Source organism: Neopelma chrysocephalum, unplaced genomic scaffold (genome assembly GCF_003984885.1).
Source record: "Neopelma chrysocephalum unplaced genomic scaffold, ASM398488v2 Primary Assembly neopelma1_96659, whole genome shotgun sequence".
Taxonomy (NCBI): domain Eukaryota; kingdom Metazoa; phylum Chordata; class Aves; order Passeriformes; family Pipridae; genus Neopelma; species Neopelma chrysocephalum.
In genome coordinates, this window is record NW_020925304.1 from 1 (window position 1) to 1,125 (window position 1,125).

Below are 1,125 nucleotides of genomic sequence, written 5' to 3' on the forward strand. Positions count from 1 at the left end.
CTCCCTGGGGCTTGGTGTCCTTTGCCTGGGGCTGCAGCAGGTCCAGCCACCCCAATTTGCAGGATAAATGCACCAGTTCATCCCACATCTACAGCTAAGGAGGGAAGAGCTGTAGGAGGGGGACTGTTCTCCCCAGGAATGTTACCCTCGTTGTTGATCAGGGTGGAGGAGGAGTCCATGAGGATGTTTTCTGTGCGGCTTTCTCCTTTGCTGCGGTCCAGTCTGGACTCGCTGCCCAGCCCAGAGGGGATGTCCTTCAGGTTAAAGCTGGGGAAAAAAAGCCACATTTAATAGGTCATGGAGGTTTAAAGGTTCCATTCCATCCAACAAATGGCCTGGATAGAGGTGTCCAGTTGCAGTTGGAATGGTGAAACATGGGAGAAGGTGATTTCCCTGAGAGCAGAAGTCACTTGTCCCCACTGTGTGACTTAAAAACAAAGACGTTGCAATTGTGGTCACAGCCCTTCCTCCAAGCCTGGTGTCACTGCACACGCACTGCAAAGGTCCTTCTGAAGAATTTCAGTGCTGAGCAGACCCTCTGCTCTACCTCCTTCCCCTCAGAGGCAGGTGAACAGGAGCTGCCTCGCTCCAGGGTGCTAGGCTGTTTGTTATTCACCATCATGCTCAGCTTTCACTGATGGAAAAGGGAAGGGATGGGGCTGGAGCAGAGCCCAGCAGTGTTTCAGTCAGTGGCAGAGCAACCCAGCTGGAGGCAGAGCTTGGTCAAGGACAGTGCTTGTTTCTTTTGATGTTATTTGAGGATCTGTCACTCACTGTGGGAACATGGCCCTGAGAGGTCTGACAGCTAATTTGGAGTCCTCACCCCTCACGTTTATGTCATTGAGAAGAGGAAAAACAAGTTTTCCTGCTTCATCAGCCCACAATGGGGCTCTCACAGAGCTGGGCTGTGCTCTCCCTTGGAAAGTCAGAAGAAAACCTCTGCACACTCCCAGCCCCAGCTCCAGCCATGAGACACCTTCTCCACCCCCAGCCCTTGGTCACCATCCCCGTGCTGGCACTGCTGAGGCATCTCCAGTGCTGGGGCAGTTCTGGGCCTCTCTCAACAAGGACACTGAGAGGCTGGAGCGTGTCCAGAGAGGGGAACAGAGCTGGAGAAGGGTCTGG

The 1,125-nt window shown here is 53.8% G+C and overlaps 1 protein-coding gene across 1 annotated transcript in view; it reads right to left on the minus strand.

Annotated features, from left to right (window-relative positions):
• Nucleotides 1-33: 33 nt before the first annotated feature.
• LOC113981559 (GATOR complex protein WDR24-like) overlaps nucleotides 34-1,125 on the minus strand; it is a 5,544-nt gene continuing 4,452 nt past the window's right edge. The window contains exon 6 of the mRNA XM_027708984.1: nucleotides 34-267. Within this exon, the coding sequence (XP_027564785.1) occupies nucleotides 78-267 (190 nt within the window). The 3' untranslated portion in view covers nucleotides 34-77. The remainder of the gene's footprint in view (nucleotides 268-1,125) is intronic.